The sequence below is a fragment of the Argiope bruennichi genome, chromosome 2 (genome assembly GCF_947563725.1).
Source record: "Argiope bruennichi chromosome 2, qqArgBrue1.1, whole genome shotgun sequence".
NCBI classification, from domain to species: domain Eukaryota; kingdom Metazoa; phylum Arthropoda; class Arachnida; order Araneae; family Araneidae; genus Argiope; species Argiope bruennichi.
The window spans coordinates 139,224,072-139,244,042 of record NC_079152.1 but is presented as its reverse complement, the minus strand read 5'-3'; the positions used below and the strand labels follow the sequence as shown (position 1 = coordinate 139,244,042).

General features: G+C 30.8%; 1 protein-coding gene across 2 annotated transcripts in view; it reads left to right on the top strand.

Moving 5' to 3' along the window:
• Positions 1 to 19,971, top strand: part of LOC129990071 (probable ribonuclease ZC3H12B) — an 84,815-nt gene that overhangs the window by 28,349 nt on the left and 36,495 nt on the right. The window contains exon 1 of one of the 2 annotated variants that reach the window (XM_056098124.1): positions 7,294 to 7,439. The exons of the other annotated variant lie outside the window; for it this stretch is intronic. Coding sequence (XP_055954099.1) covers positions 7,392 to 7,439 — 48 coding nt within the window. The 5' untranslated portion in view covers positions 7,294 to 7,391. Of the gene's footprint in view, positions 1 to 7,293; positions 7,440 to 19,971 lie in introns of those variants that run through there. 2 annotated transcript variants of the gene reach the window in all.

Below are 19,971 nucleotides of genomic sequence, written 5' to 3'. Positions count from 1 at the left end.
CAGTTTTGCATGAGAGTTCAACATAAAAGCTCTTAATTAATCTTAACTTAGAGAAACTTCTGTCACCCCTTGCTACAGTTATTACTATAGTTGGCAACATTCTTAAGAGCACAATTAAATTTTGTTGTTAAATTTGGTACATTACTTAGGCTTTTTTTTTTTTTTTTTTTTGCTCAAAAGCGCAGTTACTGCTAAAATTTCTTTTATTAATCCTAAAAAATATATATATGTCCATAGAATTTCTATCAATTAAAATTTATTCCAAATTTTTAGAGGTCTAATTTTTAGTAGCGTTTTTTTAGGCATGGAGTTTGAAACGTATATCTTAATATATATAAGTTACGTGTCACGTTGTTTATCCGCGATGGACTCCTAAACTACTTAACCGATTTTAATCAAATTTGCACACCGTGTGCAGTTTGATCTAACTTAAAAGATAGGATAGCCTTTTTTTTTTGAATTTTTAATTAGAATTTTAATTATTAATTAAAAACTAACTTTCCCGCCAAAAAAATCTTCATTTTCCCCACCGCCAAATGAGTACGGCTTCAGTTTTTTTCCCCAACAGTCATGAGGCTAGGCTTAAGATTTTTCGGCTGATTATTTGAAACGATTCTATTTATTTTCTTAATGTTTGATGCATTTAAAATTAAACATTGTTAATGAATCTATCTTTCAGATTCATTCTTAAGTACTTTTGAATTAAAATAAAACAGAATAAAGGAAATTAAAAATTTCTAATCTGCATAGCATTACCCGAACTGGCGTAGAAAAACTCACACATTTGCATTACGTTTCGAATCCGAATGTTCGAATTATTTATGATCCTATCCGAAAACGTTTCTCAGGAATAAGATATCATTTTCCACAATTATTTTTTAATACATACAATAAATTTGATACGTTGCAACGGATAAAGTATATACATGTAAGTATTATCACATAGTTATGGTATTATATATTTGCTATACATCAAATCACACTGTATGATATATGTATTTTGATGGTTATGAGGTACTTAAGGCTTCAGGATCAAAAATTAATTAATATATATATATATATATATATATGAAAAAGTGGTACAAAGCTTCTCACACTTTTTCAATAATTGTTTAAACGGCAATGATAAACTTTTCGGTTGTGCTATCTTACTTTTGTCTGGTGATTTCCGTCAGACCTTACCGGTTATACTTCGCTCTACTTTTGCGGATGAGATTAATGCATGTTTAAAACAATCATTCTTATGGTGAAGTGTTGAAACACTTCGATTGGCCATAAACATGCGCGTACAATTGCAAAATGATCCATCAGCACAAATATTTTCTGAACAATTACTAGATATTGGGAACGGTAAAATACAACTGCAACCAAATACGCAATGCATTAAACTGCCAGACAATTTCTGCACTGTTCTTCAGGGAAAAAATGAATGAATGAATGAATTGAAAAATGAATTGACAGTATTTTTCCGGATATACGGAGTAATTACTTGAATCCTAACTGGCTCAGTGATCGGGCTATTTTGGCAGCTAAAAATGTTGATGTTGACGAAATTAACTTCCAAATACAACAGTTGTTACCAGGCGATCTGATGTTTTTTAAATCAATCAATACTGTTGTTGATGAAAATGATAGTGAAATTTTCCAATTGAATTTTTAAATTCACTAGATATACCTGGAATGCCACCACATAACCTTCGATTAAAGATTGGTTCACCTATTATTCTCCTGCGTAATTTGAATCCACCTCGATTATGCAACGGTACGCGTTTGGTCATCAAAATGATCACCGGAAATATACTTGAAGCTACCATTTTAACTGGAAAGTTTAAAGGAGAAGTGGTCCTGTTGCCACGTGTTCCGATGGTACCATCAGAATCTACGATACCCTTCAAAAGGTTACAGTTTCCAATTCGTTTAGCTTTTGCCATGTCTATAAATAAGTCTCAAGGCCAAACAATGTCCATTTGTGGTTTAAATTTGGAAAATCCATGTTTTTCTCATGGGCAACTATATGTTGCATGTTCACGTGTAGGAAAACCGTCAAATCTATTTGTGTTAGCTAAAGACAGGTTAACCAAAAGTATTGTGCACCGATTAGTGCTAAATTAAATTGAAATTAAAAGTATTTATAATTCAAAATAATAAACATTATTGTCAAAGATTTAAAACTATCTGCGCTACCTACCTCATTTATAAGTTTAAGTGTTACGTGTTTTTTACTAACAACTTTGTAATGTACTCATTTGTTACAAACTTGAATACAAAAAATAAAGAAATTTAAATTTATTTTTTTTGTATTGATTTTTGCTCAATATCAACGGTAGTAGAAAATCAATCATGGAGGTCCCTATGTTTATTTACAAATGGCATCTGTGTAAAAAAGCATGGTGGTCCCCACGACTGGTGTTCTCCTACCGTTTCCCTTGAATAGTTTACTACTATGTAATATAACAAAAACCTTAGCCACAGCAACACGTGGCCGGGTCTGCTAGTATTATATAAGAATTGAAAATAATTACTCTTGTGATTAGTTTGTTCAAATATGGCGCCCAAAAGAGTATTTAGTGGTTATGATTTTTATTTAAAATCTATTTAGTATTTTTCTTCTGGACCTTTGATCAGTTCCACCTCGTTCTTCGCATGAGGAGTTTTTTTACCCCTTTCCTCCCTTTTCTTTTTCTTGCGCAGTGCAGTGTCTTGTTATTTTTGATTTAATATTAGCCTCAATATCGATTTCGGTTGCCAGTTCTGCATTAATAATATTTTCATTGAAGATTTTATCCAATCGCAGATTCTTAAAAAAATATTTTGTAATTATGTGAAAGAATAAGAATAGATTCTAGATCAAAATATTTTGTTTGCATCAATTTTCTTATTGGATTAACGCACTTTAATATTTTAAACCAGATAACTATTGTACTCAAAGACTTAAATTATTTAACATAATTTGATAAATCCGAGGCCTTGGCTGTTATTAAATTATCAATTTCTTGATTTTCATAAATTGTTAGTAGGGCGTCGTATACATCTCCCAAATGGAATCTTACAGGCTATCTAGTGTCACTCAGTAGTTTCTAAGTTAATCCTTAAGCATGTTTTAAAAATATTGCCTATTGGGAAAATAAATTTTTAAAAAATGTCCGTGCTTTCCACTTCTAGACTGGTGGCCCCGGCAGTCTGGCCTGTAAGATGCCGACAGACAGACATTTTCCGTTACGGTTAGAAGCGATACTTGCTTCAGAGGAAGATACCTATTGTGTGCATTATAGATGACGCGTACTGTGAAGAGGGAAGTGACTGAAACAAAATCCATAGTTAAGGAAGCGGAGCCACTTCTGCTTTTTTAAAGTAGACGAGAACTTAACATTTACTTGGCATTAAAAGGGTACCTCAACATTTATTCAGTGGAAACAAATTACCTGATTTACTTTTCGATTTCTTTATGTGTATAGAATCATAGTTAACTTTGAATATTTATAGATAATTGTCACATATACTTTCTGATATCAACTGTTCAGTTTTCTTTATTTTTAACTTTTACTAAACAAAGTATTCTGTTGAATTTGGTAAAAATATTTTGAGAAAGACTAAACTTCATCATTACAAGATTCACTGGACCGGGTGGTCTGCCCTCAGCGAATTATGGTTTACCTTCAAATTTTGACGAAATTCATGCTATTTTAGTTCGATTTTTTTCTTACACACCGTTCTGTTCGTTCTGTTATGCTTTCAACTACATTTCTATCTATATCTTGAAACATCCAGTTATATCACAGGAAAGAGCAGCAGGTTTTAAACGGCCGCACTTAAAAAAATATTTCCCTAGTATTTGATTTTGAAGTTACATCTTCATTGAAAATATAAGAAGATTTCAAAAATTTTATTAAAACAATGCCTTATACTGAAAAAACACAACATGGGAAAATAGCTGAATCTTCAGAGAGAGAGAGAGAGAGAGAGAGAGAGAGAGAGGGGCAGGCAGGCTAGTATTCAATTCAAAATAGATTAAAAAAGCAAAAAAATTATGCAGTTTAAAAGGGGCTTTTTTGGGGTTTACGGTGATGCATAAATAATTTTTGTGTTGTAATATTTTCTGAAATGATTGCAGATAAATAGGAACATTTAGATACATTTTTAGCTTATTCGAATGAAAGTTTTTAAAAAAATATCTCCAATTTATACATGCTTATCTCTACAGTGTCCCACTTCGAGGCTCTAGATGAGAGAAACGGTCTAGCCTGTAGGGTGCCAACACACATTTGCGCATTCATCTCTATTATTTAGTAGAGATTTATATTTTGTGTGTCTTTCGACTAATGCAGAATGCATTCTAGTAATAATATGACAGAATTTGATTCTGGTATCATTTACATTAAATGTTTATGATAACCATTTCATTGCAACACACAAATCCTCCTTCCCACAACAATTCATCATTATTTCGTAGGATCTTACTGCAAACTCAATCTAAGGGTCGTAGAGAACATAATTACCTTGTCTGAAAATATCAATAAAATGTTGTATAGATTATTTGCATGCATAGAAATGCACAGGTTCCTCCTCCTTCTTAAAAACATGCAGTAGAGAAGAATAATACGTTGTTTATTGATAGTCCACCGAACCGGTTTGGTCAATTACTGCTGGCTGTAATCAATCCTTTAGAAAAAATGATAGCACGGCACACAGCTCACCCTTTGTTTACTTATTTGTCAAACTGCCGGATGTTGTTCTCCTCTTGGTTTATATATTTTATTTGAAAAGTGATTCCGTACGTTTCCTTTGCTATTTTGGCGTATGATGGAGAATGTCTCCTGTGTTAAACAAACTTTGAATATATTTTCAGTTGAAGAATAAATTTGTTTCGCTGAGTAAAGACTCTTTAAAAAGTCATTAATTTTGTTTTTCTCAGATTTCTCATCTTTAGTCGTCGAATATAATCTTTCGCGGTGTCATTTTTCGGATATAACCGCTTATGAACAATGATAAGTTATATTTTAGAAAAACTTAAGCATAAAGATTATGATAAATTTACGGAATGTGTGAAATACTTTAAATTATTAAAACATGTTTAATTATACTTGGGGATAATAAGTATGGGAAAAAATTAAAATAGAAAACGTTCTGTGTTCATTTTTCCTTTGAAGATATTTGTAGTGTTTACTTCTTTCCCTTTTTATTTAATTTTAGAAAATTTTTTAGCAATTTAATTTAACAATTATTCATCATTTTTTAAATTATATTCATGAAAGGGAACCAAAATGAAACACTTCAATTTAGGATAGAATTTATGGGTCTTCTAGTGAAAGTATTATTGTTTTAGTTGTAATTTACCATTTATCAGAATTTAATCTTCAATAGTTTATAAAAATAAACAGTTCGCGATGAATAATCGAAAGGAATGCGTTGAAATTTTGAATTTTATTAATGAATCCCTTAGAAGTTAATTTCATTTAAATTCCATGTTATATGCAGATCAGAAATGAATGAATGATGCTTTTTCGGTTATTCGGAAGTAAAAATGACGAGACTAAAAATTATTAATTTTATTGAGAGTCGTTTGATGGAAAATTGATGTATTCGTTTAAATATCAAAATTTGAGATAAATTCAAGGCAATTTTGTTTTGTTTAAAAAAGTTTTTACGAAAACAAATTCAACAGGCAATTGAAATTATCCAAAATAAATAAATAAATAAATAAATAAAATTACTAATGTGTAAGAGAAGAGTATAGACTCAATTTCCAGATTAATAATATTCTTGCTGTTACATAAATAAGCAATATATGGATGCCTGTTAGAATTCTATTAAATAACTGGCAAACATTCAAAAAAAATTTAACAGTCACAGAGAACAATATAAACTATATACTGAGCTGTCTCATAAGGGTTATAGGCATGTTCACAGTACTTTTCTAATACTTCTTGGGTCGGTGAGATTACTGTAACACACAGATAAAACCCTAAACAAAGCGCCATTTGGCGTACTTATTTCTGCTCTCATACATGCTAAGGCTAATGTAGCATTGTATGCGCCAATATGTAGCCTGTAGTCATAAGGATTCTAATGAACCGGAGCATAAAAAAGTTTTTAGGATGCCCAAGCGTTTATTTCTTTAACTATTTCAATCAGACATATAATTCCAATCGCTAAGTTTCATCAAATAAGGTATCAAAATGTATGAAAATATTTTGGCTGCTGTAGAGGGGGAAGGGAATATATAAAAAATTACACAAATTATATTTTTATATGGTCTACATAGTAAAAAGTATCAATGAATAAAATGATTTTCTTGCAATCCTCTTTAAGAATTTAATTGCGCTGATATCTAATTCTAGAAAAAAATGGTTATATTTCATTCTATCTTTTATTCTGTAGCATGTAGCATTCTGTATGGCACATAGGTTGTAGCCATAAACTATCTAAATTTGTTGTCTCGTGAGCATGAAAGTATTTAATTCGACTTTAACGAGGAACTGGATCTTAAGCATTCTACTTCTTCCTCAACGCATTGTAAAATTTTCTTCAATTGATTCATTTTTTTGATGATGCATCATGGCTGATATTCGTATTTTAAGTAATAACGGTAAACATTCAAAATAACACTTCAACCCAAACTAGTTTTTGTTTACATTTCGAAAGAGGCATCATCAGATCACGTCTGTAGGTGCTGCCAATGTCTTTTTGCCAAATGCCGCATTTTTTTAGGAGAAGCCCAAGAGAATTATTTATATCGATTCTCTGTTACAATTTACGATATTACGGAATGGAAATGTAAGTATCGATATGAACTATCGAGCATGCTATAATGTCTTTTCTTTTTAATCTTGAACAATAAAAAAAAACTGTAAAATTGAATAGTTTTTTTTTTTTGTCATAAAACAAACAAACAAAAAATATTATTTTTGAAAATCATTTTACATTACACTTCACATTTTTGTCTACAATTCCGTCATGGATTTCTGTTCATAAATTTGTTAAACAAAATTTCAAAGACAGCGTTTTAAATCTATCGTTTGGAACTCGTTAACACAAAATAAGCAATTAGAAACTGTATTGGAATCAGCGCGGTCGCAGCTAGACTAGTTGCCGTCAAGATTAAATTACGAACATTCTTATCAAAGATAACTTGCGCCTCTAAAGAAAGAACACGGCGCGCGTTCCATTTCTGCGTACGTCCAAGTGGACGTTGGACCAGGATGCGATTCAGGTAGTTTCGTGCAGCCGGATCTTTTTCTGTAGGTCACATGTGTGTCGTCTTGTTCCTGGTCAACTGCTTTTTTGCGTTTTAACGCTTCATCTATCGCCACTGAGATCTGGTCTTTTTTTTTTTCCCCTCCCTTTTGTTTCTGAAGCGATAGGTTCTGTCTACATTCGGTGAAAATCGCCCAATGGTTGGAATTAGTTTCTTGTCTCATTCGAACTGCAAAAGCGGCAAGGTATAGCTCTTTTCAACTATCATTGTTTTCACTGTCATTGAATTTTTTTATGATTAGTTAACTATTTATATTTTTTAGAATTAAAAAAAGTCTTTTAAAGAGAAAAAAGTTCTTAAATGATACCTTGATTTTATCTCGAATAGGAATATAAATATATGATTTACTGAAATGTGATTCATCCTTTTTTCCCAATTAGAGCTGTGAATATAGCCCAAATAGAGCTCTTATTCTGTTACTTAGTATTGTTCATCTGCATGTTTATATTCGATAATGAAATGGATAATTCTTTCGCCGAATGTTTCTTTAAAGAGCAGGGATCCTTTTGACTTATTTTATTTGCAACAAATTTAATTGTCATTTCATTGTTTTACAATTAAAACATGGCAAACGTATGGCAGTGTATTTTTTTGTAGTGTTGCCATTGAATAATGTTAAAACAATTTGACTTTTGTAGTTAAAATATTCTTATGAATATCGTGGCAGGTATTCTGGAAAATTATTAAAGAGTAGTAAAACGTTTGCAATGTTTTATCGCTCTTTGTTTAATTTTATGTTGTTACATGAATATTTTAATTGAACAGTTAACTAAATAGTTTTTTTTTTCTTCGCCTAGTGAGAAAGTATCTTCCCAATTAATGTTAAAATTTATATTTAAGTTATGGTATTTGTGTAGATCTATTTTTATTTCAAATTATTTATGCTAAAATTTAATAAGGCTAAGGGGAAAATTTAATGACTTTGTTAATGAAAAACTAAGTATGTCAATATAAAAAATATCTGATGGGGGAAAATGAGTTCTAATGTAAAATACTTTGGAGTACCTCAAATCTATTCCGAAATTGTATATGTATAAAATATAAATCTAATGAAAATTAGATATATATTTTAGGGTATTTATATTTAGGGTGTAATGCATTTTAATTATTTATATTTTTTTTCTGTTTTTTAGATTGTATAATGTCCAAAATTAGCTTTTATAATTGCTTAGTGGTAAAATAAATGACCACTCTGAAATTTTTTAAAATTATTCTTTTATTCAAAAATGATTTTGATTTCAGTTCTTTCAATGAGTTTTATAGTGTTTCTGATTTTATTTGAAATATTTTCATTTAAATAAAATTTTCTACCTTTCAAGCGATGCATGTAGTTGAAATCCAAAAAGGAAAAGTCTTTTAAAATAAATAATATTTGTACCTATATATATATATGTATATATATTCAAATTCTTTTGTATGATATTTTGTTGTTTCTGAAAAAAAAAAAAAAAACTTTTATCTTTATCAATTTTTTCTGTTTTTTTTAAAAATCGTATATTGAAAGCATTTAAAAAATTAATTAAATTTCATTTTTAAAATTGCATATTGTTGTAGTTTTCATTTAAAATCCACCAGTTGATCTATTTGTCTCCATTGACTCTCCTGATTGACCTGAGGTCTCCCGCGGTTCCGTCAACAACCTGTTAGCCCAGACGATAATGCACGTTCTAAAGAAGGCGAAGAGGGAAAAAAATCATTCGAATCGGCCTGCCTTACTGTCGTCTGGAGTCGAAAAACCTCTGTGTTTAAAAATACCATAATACATACGAATATCGTGTCTTGGTGGAAAGATCCGGATATGCGAGAAAAGTCGAAAGTCGGCAAGAAATAGCTGTAAACGCTTTCTAAAAATTGTGGAAAAATACATTGAAATGGAGACATTGAAAAGGCTTCAGACTTTTTTGAACTTCAGGATGATTTAAAAATTATTTTTCTGAATATCATTTTGAAAAGTTATTACCACAACCACCGAATTTGTTTAACTTTTCATAACCGAAATTCTTATTAAAGTTTCTGTCCGAAATATACATTACACCCAAAAAAGTATATCTGAGATAAATCAAGTGATTTGGTCTGCAATGCACAAACGGACGGATGGACAGACAACAAGCACAAACACATACCTTTCGCGGTTAGTGTTAGTAAGGATAATTGTACAATGAATATTAAAAACAGATAGGTTTTTTTTTTCATCTAAAATGCATCACAAAAACCATATAGCTTTTTAGTAAAATCGTTCTGAAAGTTTTTAATTATGCTAAAATTGCACAGAAAGTTTTTTTACGCACTAAAAATAAAAATATAAAACATATGCATTTCATTCATTACGTCAGAAGCGGAATAAGTTGGCTTGGGGCCTCCTGACGTTGATGTTCTTAAAAGCTCTTTATTTCTCTTCCTACATTTCGATTGTCGATCATTGCGTTTTAAAACATAACTTCAAAGGTTTTTATACATTTTAATTATATTTTTATAGATAATAATTGCCTTTACAATTTCTATGTTGTTTATTTAATTAATTTGATTAGATATTTAATATGATTTGGTCGGTGGTTAGATCATGCTAAATGAAAATTATTGCATATATAATTATTTGATATATTTTCATTTCTATCTCACCCACATTTCTGTTTCGGGGGGGGATATTATGATTTCAGTTTTTTAAAAGAAAAGAAGAGAGGCGCTATTTCGGTATTTGGCTTGGGAATCATTTCATGAAGTTGCGTCCCCTAATTAGTAATAACTGGTTTGTAATTGATTTGATTGTTAAAACCACATTATGTGATCAAAGTGTTTATTAATATTCTGCAATTATTAAGGGGTAGCAGATCTAATCGGAGGTGATGAAATAGCTTACCGTAGACGTTGAAAAATCGATAATTTTTAGTTGCCAATGTATTTCCCTGGAATTTAGAAAAGGATAAATATTTATTTGGGGCAAAGTGAGGTTTTTTTAAACATTAATTTCTGTCTTTAACATTTAATTCTAATTTTTATACATGCAAAAAAAATAAATAATAATAAAACTAGCTTTTAATTTCAAAATTATAATTCGATATAGTGTTTTATTGAGTAGACTTTATATGAAAGAAAAAATTTATCAAAGAAATATTTATGAAAAAGTTGAAAAGTGCTGAACTTTAAGAATGCAAGTACAATAATAATTCTGCCATTCATACCGTATTTTTTTTGGGGGGAGGGGGCTTTTACTTTTTTTGAAAATTCTTCGTAAATTCTATATATCCCCCCCCCCCTTTCTCCCCCTCAAACGTTTTTTCAGGCCAGTGAATTTTTGTTTCAAAAGGATAACGTATTTTGGTAATTTTTACTCAAATATTTTTAATTATTTTCCATTACTGTGCATTTTGTGCGCAAAAAATTTATTTATTTATTCTTAAGGGCAAATTTTTCTCGATTTTCGTCGTTCTTTTGACTGTCATTCATATCTCCAGATGTGCCGGCATAACATTTTTATAGATTTTTTTAATCACTTTCTAATCAGATGTGGAACAGTCTTTTGTATTTTTAAATGAAGGGGAGATGTGTGGGAACATTGAAAAATCATATAATAGAAAGTGTAATTTAGTATTAGTGTTCTAAAAGTTCTACACGCACGCGCATACACACACACACACACACACACACGCACGCACACAATATAATTTATTGTATTTTTAGTTATTAACTTTATTTAGAGCTTAAAAATAAAATTATTTTATCACAAGCTCAAGATCAAATTTACTGAAGGGAATCGACTGAGTTTTTGGTTTGTTTATTTATATAAATGTGTAGAACTAAATTCAAAATGTAACAAATCACGCATTCGAAATTTGATGCACAGTTTTGACTCTAATTATTGATCGGCATCAGGAGCGGTATGAATTTTCAGTAGTATATTTTTAAAATCTATTCAGATATTTGTATTGAAAGGGATCGAATTGTTTTAATCGAATGTAAAAATCTGGTATGAATATGTAATGCGTCCAATCGAGTGAAATAAATAAAACGATATATGATTCTGACTCGGGCGCATGCGTTACCTTATGTTCGTGCGTTGGGTGAATATAGTGGCTGTCTCTGAGCGTGAGTCACGCAGAATTCTGTTGCCAAATCACGGTGATCACGATTACTGGAACAGTGAGCGCACCAGCAGAGGGCATCTTTCACCCTGATCATAAGGGGGAGGAGAGGGGAGGGCACAGGATGGAACTCGAATTGACTCTTGAACCAGGATATCGTTTGGGAGCTCTTCTGTCGGATTGGAAAAATGTTGGAAATAAATAAAATTTAAAACCGAGGAAGCTGAAAATGTGGATAGAAAATTACGATTTTTTTTTTTTTTTTTTTTGCAGAGATTTTTGAGGGACTTGAATCTGTGCGAAAAGATTCTTAAGGTATGAAATTGTCCGAAGTTTTGCTGTGAAATACCATCCTTAAAAATATACTTGTTGAGATGCAGTCCTTTTTTATTGTCACTGCAGAAAGATGCTAATCTGTTCGTATAACACTGAAAGTTAAAATTTAGTTTGTACTCGATAGGAATCTAAACTGTTGATTAGGTTTTTTTTCATTGGTTTCTAGCAAATACCGTGACATTTCAGAAAAAGCATCGACACAATTTATGAAATGGCTCATTTTTTATTTAACAAAAAGTATATTTCCATTTATAGCAAAAATGAGTATTGCCACTCCTATCGGATTAAACAAATTCTATATACTTTAAATCGTTTTATTTATTTGCATTTGAATTGCCATCCACGATGTTTAATTAAATTTTGTTTCATTCTTTTTAAATATTAATTACACAAAAAAGAAATGGAGAAGGTTTCCAAAATTGCTTGTTGTACTGAAAATTCTCATTTTAATTATAATTTAAGTAGACGAGGAAGGTACTTTATCTCTTGTTATATTTTATATAATTTATTAAGTTAAATTATTATATAGATCTTTAAAAAATGCTTATATCTAAGTGCCTGTTTATATTCCTAGAAATGGTTACAGCTTCATCAACAACATCGCAGAATAACCATTAGTTATTCTGCTATAGGAGAGAGGGGGGAAGCAATAAGAATGATAATATATTTTTGTGCGTCCAATATTACTTTCAGGTGTAGCACTTGTGAAACTGTACCTTAATTGTGAGTATAACAAATTTCAAAAACGTATGAAAAGCATATTTCAAATAGAAATCTACTCATTATTAGCCGTAACTTCTTACTTATTATCAACAATGGAAGAGTAATCAAGGATGAACGCGATTGGAGTTTCACTTCAATAGAGAAATATATTGATTTAAAATAGGCTTAAATAAGTTTAAAATGAATTAAAAATATACTACAACTAAATTGTATGAAATAATTATACTACAACTAAATTGGGGTAACTGAATTTTTTTTTTTTTTTTTTTAAATTTTACGATGATGAAAATTATTTTTTGCTGTAATCTTTTCGTATGCTATTACGGTAAATCTTCAAAATTTCGCCTAATTTGTAATTAAAATTCTAATTAAAAATGTAAAAAAAAATCACTCCTAAGCGCACAATCTCACTTTCCAAAGTACAGATAAGATAGTTTATTTCGTTTTAAATCGCATTCCTGCTTGTTTATAAAAGTGAATATCTTTATGTATGCATGTTTATCTTCTATAAACTGTTAATTTGTAGTTTTGGGATTTTTTTTTTTTTTTTTTTTTTTTTTTGATACGTTGGGTAATCTATCTATACTTATATATGAAGTTCAATGTGTGTGTGTGTGTGTGTGTGTGTGTTGGCGCTCTACAGAAAAGACCATTTGACCTACAGCTACCAAATTTGGTACATGTATAGCTTGGAGGTCGAAAATGTGCACCTGGGGTCACTTTTTTTTGAAATTTTAATTAGATTTTTAATTATTAATTAAAAACTAACTTTCCCGCCAAAAAAATCTTTTCATTTTCCCCACCGCCAAATGAGTAAGGGTTCATTTTTCCCCCCCACCAGTAATGAGGCTAGGCTTAAGATTTTTCGGCTGATTATTTCAAACGATTCTGTTTATTTTCTGAATGTTTGATGCATTTAAAATGAAACATTGTTAATGAATCGATCTTTCAGATTCATTCTGAAGTACTTTTGAATTAAAATTAAACAGAATAAAGGAAATTAAAAATGTCTGATCTGCATAGCGTTACCCCAACTGGCGTAGAAAAATTCACGCATTTGCGTTACCGTAACTGGCGTTCAAAATTCACGCATGCGCATTGTGTTCTGATTGTTCACAATATTATCAACGGATGATTCTTGATTTAAATTATTTTTACGTTAGTTGCATGCTTTTGTAATTAAATTGTATTTATATATTTTTTGTATATGCTTATAATTTTAAGTACATCGTTTTTTAAGTAGTTTTTTTAAATCTGTTTTCGACCGATTATTTTAAACGATCCATTTTATTTTCTTACTGTTTTATGCATTTAAAATTAAACATTGTTAATGAATCGATCCGTTCATGATGAATCTCAGAAAATTTTGTTGACAAATTCTTGAGATATTATATAAATTAAGAAAGATATTCTTTAGTGCCCATAAAGTTTAAACGCTCAGTGACTCTATTATCAGTAACCATATTATTAAAAAAAATGCTTTGTTTCAGTAAAAAATATTATTGTATTAATTGCAGATTAATCCTTTACACTTTAATTTAAAGCATAAATTCTATGAGGGGTAACAGAAAATTAGAGAGATACATATCACGTTATGACTGAAGGCCAATATAATATTATGAGTGAATTATATGACTATCAAAATTTGAAGTTTTAAAATATTTTGATGAAGAATCTATTAAAGTAGGAATTGCGTAAAATATTTGATTATTAAAATTTAAACGAACATTAAGATTGGCGAACCGGTTGGTCGCCAAAGGCGGCTAGTAAAGGAATGAAACCTGACTTTCAAAATATATGTTTGACATTTTTAAATGGCAGTCTTTTACCTAGCAAAAATTAGACACTTTTTGTATTAGCCTATACAGGATGCTTTTAAAATTAATTATTGCGTTATAAGTAGTGTTTTGTGTTAGGAATAAGAGTTATTTCAATTTTGCTTTGCAAACAACAAATTTTTTTGTTTGCGGTATAAAAAAATACCTAAATCCATTGAAAAGTGGTTCATTCACGACAGATAAATCAATGCAGGGGAATCTACTCGACGAACGTAAGAGTGCATACCATTATTCTAATTGCATGCGCTCCTTATTTTGTTGGAAATATTTCTCATTAGAGTATCGGCAATTCCTATTTTCGTCTGCATGCTTTCAAGGTAAATGCCAGTTGTTTGTTTTATGAAAAATGAAGAAAACGTACTTGTACAAGACATTCATGAAATTTTTTTCAACGCCAGCGATGATGCAATTTTACGTAATGCTGTGCAACCATATTGCTATTTTTTAAAAATTCATTTCGTCGTCTGATTTCAAAAATGCTGTTGATATTGTACTTTTCTAGTTTTTATATAGAATTTGTTCCTTTTTGTTATGTTCATTTTTTTAGAGGACTCTTTCATTATACATATACTTTTTATGAACATTCAAAGAGTAGTAACTGATAAGAGACGGCGCATAAAATTTTTGGAATAAATATCTATTTATGAGTTAAACTTTTGGCTAGTTATTGTAAAAATTTTAAACAGCGAAAAAATAATCTTTATATTAATTTAGAAAATAAAATCTGGTAAGCATCTTCATGTCTGCCTTTTTTTATTTCATTTCAATGATTTTTATCTCGAGACAAATAATTCATATATGAATGAATATCGAAATGACGGGTTTCTTGCCTTTATTTTATAAAATAGATATATTTATTTTTATTTCAACTTCATATATTTCGTTAGGATTCTTCTTATTAATTCTCTTTAAAATACAAAATTTTGCTTTAATTACGATTTTGCAGTTTTAAATCTTTAAAATCTGTTATCGTTTTTTTTTTTTTTTAACTTTTATAATTATTTTCTCATATTGCCAAATACTTATTCTGTTGATTGAATAAATTATTGGACATTTATGAAATCAGTGATGCGAATATTATACTATCAATATTATATTTTTCTATTATTTAAAAATGGAATTTAAATTATAAATATTTGAAAAAGGTAAATGAAGGAAAATAAAGATTTGGAATGAGAACTGAATCTTTGAATAGTATTCCAAGTATACGGGGTGGGGTGGAACCAACGAAATAAAAACACGCGTGATGGTGGCAGTCGGGTAAAAGAGGAAAGACAAGTGAGCGGGATCCTGACTTTTTGTCGCTAATGAGATGCAGTTCCGGTTTCGCTCGGCGAGAGTGATGACAGCGAGAGCGACACAATGGACGAGAATGCGGAGACAATTCACGGAAGCGTCGGCTGCATACATAATCTGAGAGGAATTTGCAGCTCTTTAGCGTCTGCTCAGTCATTCCCTCTTTAAAAGGCAGCGCTCTTTTAATCAGTTTTTTCACACATGCCTTAGGAATTGAAATGTCTTCTTTCGGGGTGTTGCCGGTAATTAATCTGATTTTGAAAATCGCGGATTCATTCGTTGGAAAGTGAATGGCTTATTAATGTGCACATCCGCCATTTTCGTGCTCATTTGATTCTTGTCTTTATCCGTAAGAAATGTGCCCTTTGAAAAGCACATTTTTTTCTGAGGCCTACTCTAGTGCTTTGAGACATATAGGAATTTATTTTCCAAAAAAATCAATTTGCGACTTTAACTATGGAAGTCGTCAAATTGTTGCATCATCTGGAAAGGAGTCTAAAGAGTTAAAAGTGAAACGCTTCTTTGCATCGCAGTTTGAGACTTTGTTTGTTAATACAAACCATTTGCATCATACAAAAAAAGGTATGCCTTTGTCACAAAAATTTGCTTTCTGGTATTAAAAAAAGTGAAGAAAAATATCATAAAAAAAGACTGCTTCATTTTATTTTATATATACTAGGGCGCTCCCTGCTTGCTTTCGCTCGCCAACCCCGATATTGCCCGATGCTGTACGCGATGTTCATCAATACTTGCTAACTGTATCAAGTTTTTAAACTCCACTGGCCATTCGTTCAATGCTGGAAGATTAATTTCTCCATGAAGAGAACATACATTTTTCGATCGACCGTCTTTCGATTCAAAACTCGAAGCCGCACAATTCTTTGCTTATATCTCCAATGTCTAAATATTGGAGATATAAGTAACATATGTTCTTATATCACCGAAATTTCTTATATTGGATATATAAGAACAATATTAGTGATACGAATATTAGTCAATCGAAATATCTTTTCACGTTTTGCTGCCAACTTGGCTGCTTCACGATCAGCTTTTAAAATTGCTAGATTCTTCCCCGGTCTTTCTTTGCATTTTTTTTTTTTCATCTGATATCACTGGACGCCCCATTACTATTTTTAAAAAAACAGTGCAGGGTTAATATGTGTATTGCTTAGATTTTTAGACGATTAACGGCCAAGAGACGAAAACTGTAATGCCCAGAAAAAAGAAATCCATATATAGTTGTGATAAGGATACGTAGAGTGTATGAAAATAGTTTCGTTTCAAAGTTTCTTTTGTGTGTGTTTGCTCGAATGCTTTAAAGGATCCTAAACCGTGATCCAAACTGCTACATTTTTCACAAAAACAATGAAGGAATATTGTGGACAATATTAATTTGTAAAAGTTCCCTGTTCTTTAAAAAGCAGATGAGAGCGGGCCTCGTGAATTTTAGATCGGGAAGAGGGGGGGGGGCAGGCAGCGATTTTTTTTCAGGAGGACTTCATAGCTATTCAGCACAAAAGGATGGAAATATTTTACGGTTCACTTATGTGGTGAATGTAAAACACCGTTATGTCGTTTCAAGATAACAGCGATAGAAGAAATAAACGTTAAATGATTTTGATATATTTTGCTGAAATTTTTTGCTTGCATTTTTTTCAAGTTATTAAAAAGCAGTGAATACCTTTTATAATTGCATTAAAAATATTTCTCCTCTTAATGAGAATTAATTATTTAGTTTTTAAGTTGGTAAGACATTTTTTTTTTTTTTTTTTTTTTTTTTTTGCTAATAGTATAGATAGTGATCGTAACTGTGCGCCTTCTAACCCGAATGGCCCTGTTCAACAGATTTGCTCCGCGCAATAATCCTCGTTGTCAGTGTCGCAGTTTTGAAAATATCATTGAGTGCACCATCCTGTTCAGTTCCGAATAGGCAATTCATGGATCTGACCATTGTGGAAAATTTAATTTTTATCTTCGGTCCCTTTTCATCACTCAAAACCTCTATTTAAAAAGCGCTTTTCTAATAAACTTCGGATCTTTTTACAATCTCTGAAGTGTTAAATGCACCCTTTTGGCATTGAGGGATATAGGCCTTTGTCGCTAAAAATCCCATTTTCATCTTATTTTAATCAATCAATGAGAATGATGATTTATGAATAAAATAATATCGCGAATAATTGCAGAATATAAAAGTTTTACTTTCATTATTTATCTCATCTGGTTCTCTTTTTACACTCTCGTATGAATGAGAGAAAGTGTTGTAATCGTCAAAAAATTCAAACTCGAGATTTTGGCGAATCTCCACGTTTTAGACCTCCTTGAGTTCGAAAAACACATTTTTGGCATCATGTGCGTCCGTGACAAAGCTGACTAAACACGTTTTAAACTAGACGGATGAAATTTGGTACGCAGTCTTCGCACCGTATACCAAGTCTAAATTTCTATCAAATGGTGAGGGTCTGTCTGTCCGACTGCTCGAATGTAGATTAACACGATAAATACAAAACGAAGAGAGCTAGTGGATAAAATTCGATACGCAGATTTAAAATCCATAGTGTAAAGACCTATCAAATGTTCAGCCAAATTCAATAAGGAGTGGACTGTCTGTCAGTCTGTTCTTTCAGAAGTATGGAAACGTGATAACTTAAAAACGCACTGACTTAAAAGTATCAAATTTGATATATTTTGTCTCTACAATTGTAGTTCTATGTCAAATTTTTGTTTCAATGTGTCGGGAAGAAAGCGTCTAAAACACAAATTCCATTTTCGGTTTCTACTATTCAACATGTCAGGGATTAATCATCAAAAAACTCGCCAGGGATCAAACGATAAATTCAGTAAAATGCCAAATTCTTGCTGAATGTTAATATTTCGTAATTAATGTACGCTAATACGTTCTCTGCCTTACCCAAGATCCATTATTTTTGTGGAGGATAACACTTTTAATAAAGAATAGGTGAGAAAGTCTTGGAGAGACCACTCCAGTTGGTTTTATATACAAGTTGAAGTTTTGCAAATATTCAAAATGCGACTAAAAAAGAGAATGGATACATAATCAATTAAATGCACGATTTGCAATGCAACGAATTAACCTTATCCTTTTTTTTAATAATATCGAATATATATATATATATAATAAGGGGGGGCTTAAAAGTATTGATGTCGAATTCTTTAAAAAAATTCGTCTGCATGATTTAGATTTTAAAAAGAATTATATGCATTTCAAATTTTTATAAATGTTATCCATTAAATGCAAAACGGGAAATTTTATTAGCGTGACAATTAAAATTTTGATTTTGATAGGACAAAGCATAGTCATCAACTGGTGGGTTAAAACATTCAATTTACCATCCAAGATCCAAATGCAAAAGCCCAATGCTGTTTAATTTGAATTATTTTTTTATTTTTAGAATTTCGCCATACTATTTTATTTAGAATTTCACCATTCTTCTTTGAATTAAGATCACTGCAAATTCTTATCTTCCACATTTTATCAACCATTTAAATAGTAAATCGAAAAACCAAACACCCACACGGGCGCCCCATCCTCTGAATCTGAGATGTGCGCGTGGGCGTCGCGGTTGCGCATCGAGCTATGCTCCGTGAATGCTATGTAAAACACGCCTCCTCCGGTAAAATCGATCGCCTTCAACTCCGGAACGTAAATCACAAGACAGTAAATACTGAAGGCTCACGCATAAACCATTAATGAAAACGAAAGTATTTCCTATTAAGAAATCAATTTTTTGCAAATTTATTTAGCTATCATTTTTGTTAAAAATAATCATCACGGTCAGATTGAATTTATTTACATAGTTATTAGTGATGGATTTTAACCTGTTGAAGGAAAATATTAAAATGGTATTCTGCAATTCTATTACAGAACATTTATAAATAAAAAATAATCATTGTGGAGTGTTTTATTCATAATTTTAATCGACTTTTACAAACTCCTTTAATCATTGTTTATTTTACATACCGCGGTTTTTTGATCGGTAGTTTGACATAGTTAAAGAAATCAAATGTGGCGCGGGTCGTATCAGGAGCTTAGAGTTTGTGCTTTGAGTTTCCAGCTAGATTAATAACTGAACAACGGTTCATGTTAAATGTATGCAAAGGAGCTCTTTTTTAAATGCAATGGAGTTGAAATTTTATTTAGCTTATTTATTTTGAAGCTTGTTTGTGTTTTAATTCTTTGATTTTTGTTCAAGTGAAAAAAACAACAACATATATGCTGTTTTCTAAACTTTTCAATTTAGCGTTTCAGTGTGTGTTCGAATGTATTTGAACGTCACCGAATGCATAAATGGTATGCATGCTTATTAAATATAAATCCTCATAAATCTTGTTTTAATGTTTTGCTGTTTTAATTTGTAATTGGATTGAAAATTGATTTTATTTCTTCCTTCTTGTCTAAAAACTCATCCAATTTTATTGATAAACA